The sequence below is a fragment of the Cebus imitator genome, unplaced genomic scaffold, assembly GCF_001604975.1.
Source record: "Cebus imitator isolate Cc_AM_T3 unplaced genomic scaffold, Cebus_imitator-1.0 Scaffold54, whole genome shotgun sequence".
NCBI classification, from domain to species: domain Eukaryota; kingdom Metazoa; phylum Chordata; class Mammalia; order Primates; family Cebidae; genus Cebus; species Cebus imitator.
The window spans coordinates 6,123,170-6,124,213 of NW_016107369.1; the positions used below are offsets into that span (position 1 = coordinate 6,123,170).

At 41.6% G+C, this 1,044-nt stretch overlaps 1 protein-coding gene across 1 annotated transcript in view; it reads left to right on the forward strand.

The window, feature by feature from the left end:
• The first annotated feature begins 54 nt into the window (after nt 1–54).
• Nucleotides 55–1,044, forward strand: part of LOC108304500 (14-3-3 protein zeta/delta-like) — a 5,172-nt gene continuing 4,182 nt past the window's right edge. Inside the window, exon 1 of the mRNA XM_037738583.1 lies at nt 55–72. Coding sequence (XP_037594511.1) covers nt 55–72 — 18 coding nt within the window. The remainder of the gene's footprint in view (nt 73–1,044) is intronic.

Sequence of the window (1,044 nt, forward strand, 5' to 3'; positions counted from 1 at the left end):
GACAGGAAGGATTTCTTTCTTCGAAGTTGGAGCTGGGCCTACACGCCAGCAACCATGTCTAAGGGACCTACAGTTGGTATTTATCTTGCCCGCACCTACTATTGTGTTGGTGTTTTTCGCCATGAAAAAGTAGAAATAATTGCCCAGCCGCTATGTCACTTTTATGGACACTATATGATTGATTGGTGATGCCGCAAAGAATCAAGTTGCAGTGGCCGGGCGCAGTGGCTCACACCCATAATCCCAACACTTTGGGAGGCTGAGGCAGGTGAATAATGAGGTCAGGAGTTTGAGACTAGCGTGGCCAACATAGTGAAACCCTGTGTCTACTAAAAATACAAAAACTAGCTGGGCATGGTGGTGTGCACCTGTAGTCCCAGCTACTCAGGAAGCTGAGGCAGGAGCATTCCTGCCTCTGTTTTCCTTTCTCTGCTGTACCATCTACAATGTGGGCCTCACTCTAAGTCAGCCTTCCCTAATGCTCATAAGATGGCTACGTTGAGTCTAGAAACTTTTGAATTCAGAAACCAGATTGAGTTGATTTCAGAAGTTCTCCCAGAAGATCAAGGAAGAACTTTCCAGAAGTCCCACAACCTAAACTGAGTCACACACTAAAGTGAGTTTCATGTTCTTTTGCAAAACAATCATTGGCAAGATAGATGTAAGTACATTTAGACAATTAGACCTATTCTTTGAGCCACTGGTGAGGTCAGCTTTCTCTGGGACCTTGGGCCTCTGAGGAAAGGTGGATATTTGCATAAAATTACAATTTTGTTAGAAAAGAGGAAGAAGGAAACGGATATTGAGAAGGCAAATATCATCCACTACACAATTTAATTATTCCCTTAACTATGGACATTTGTTTCCAATTTGTACACATGTAAACAATTCTGCAATCACCATCTTTGTATATACTTTCTTTTAAATTTGTGCCTATAATTCTCTCCCACTGATACCTACAAGTGGAAACACAAGGTGGAAGGCTATGCAAATTTTGAAATTTAAATATATATGACCAAATAGCTCTGCCAAAGAGGTATATCA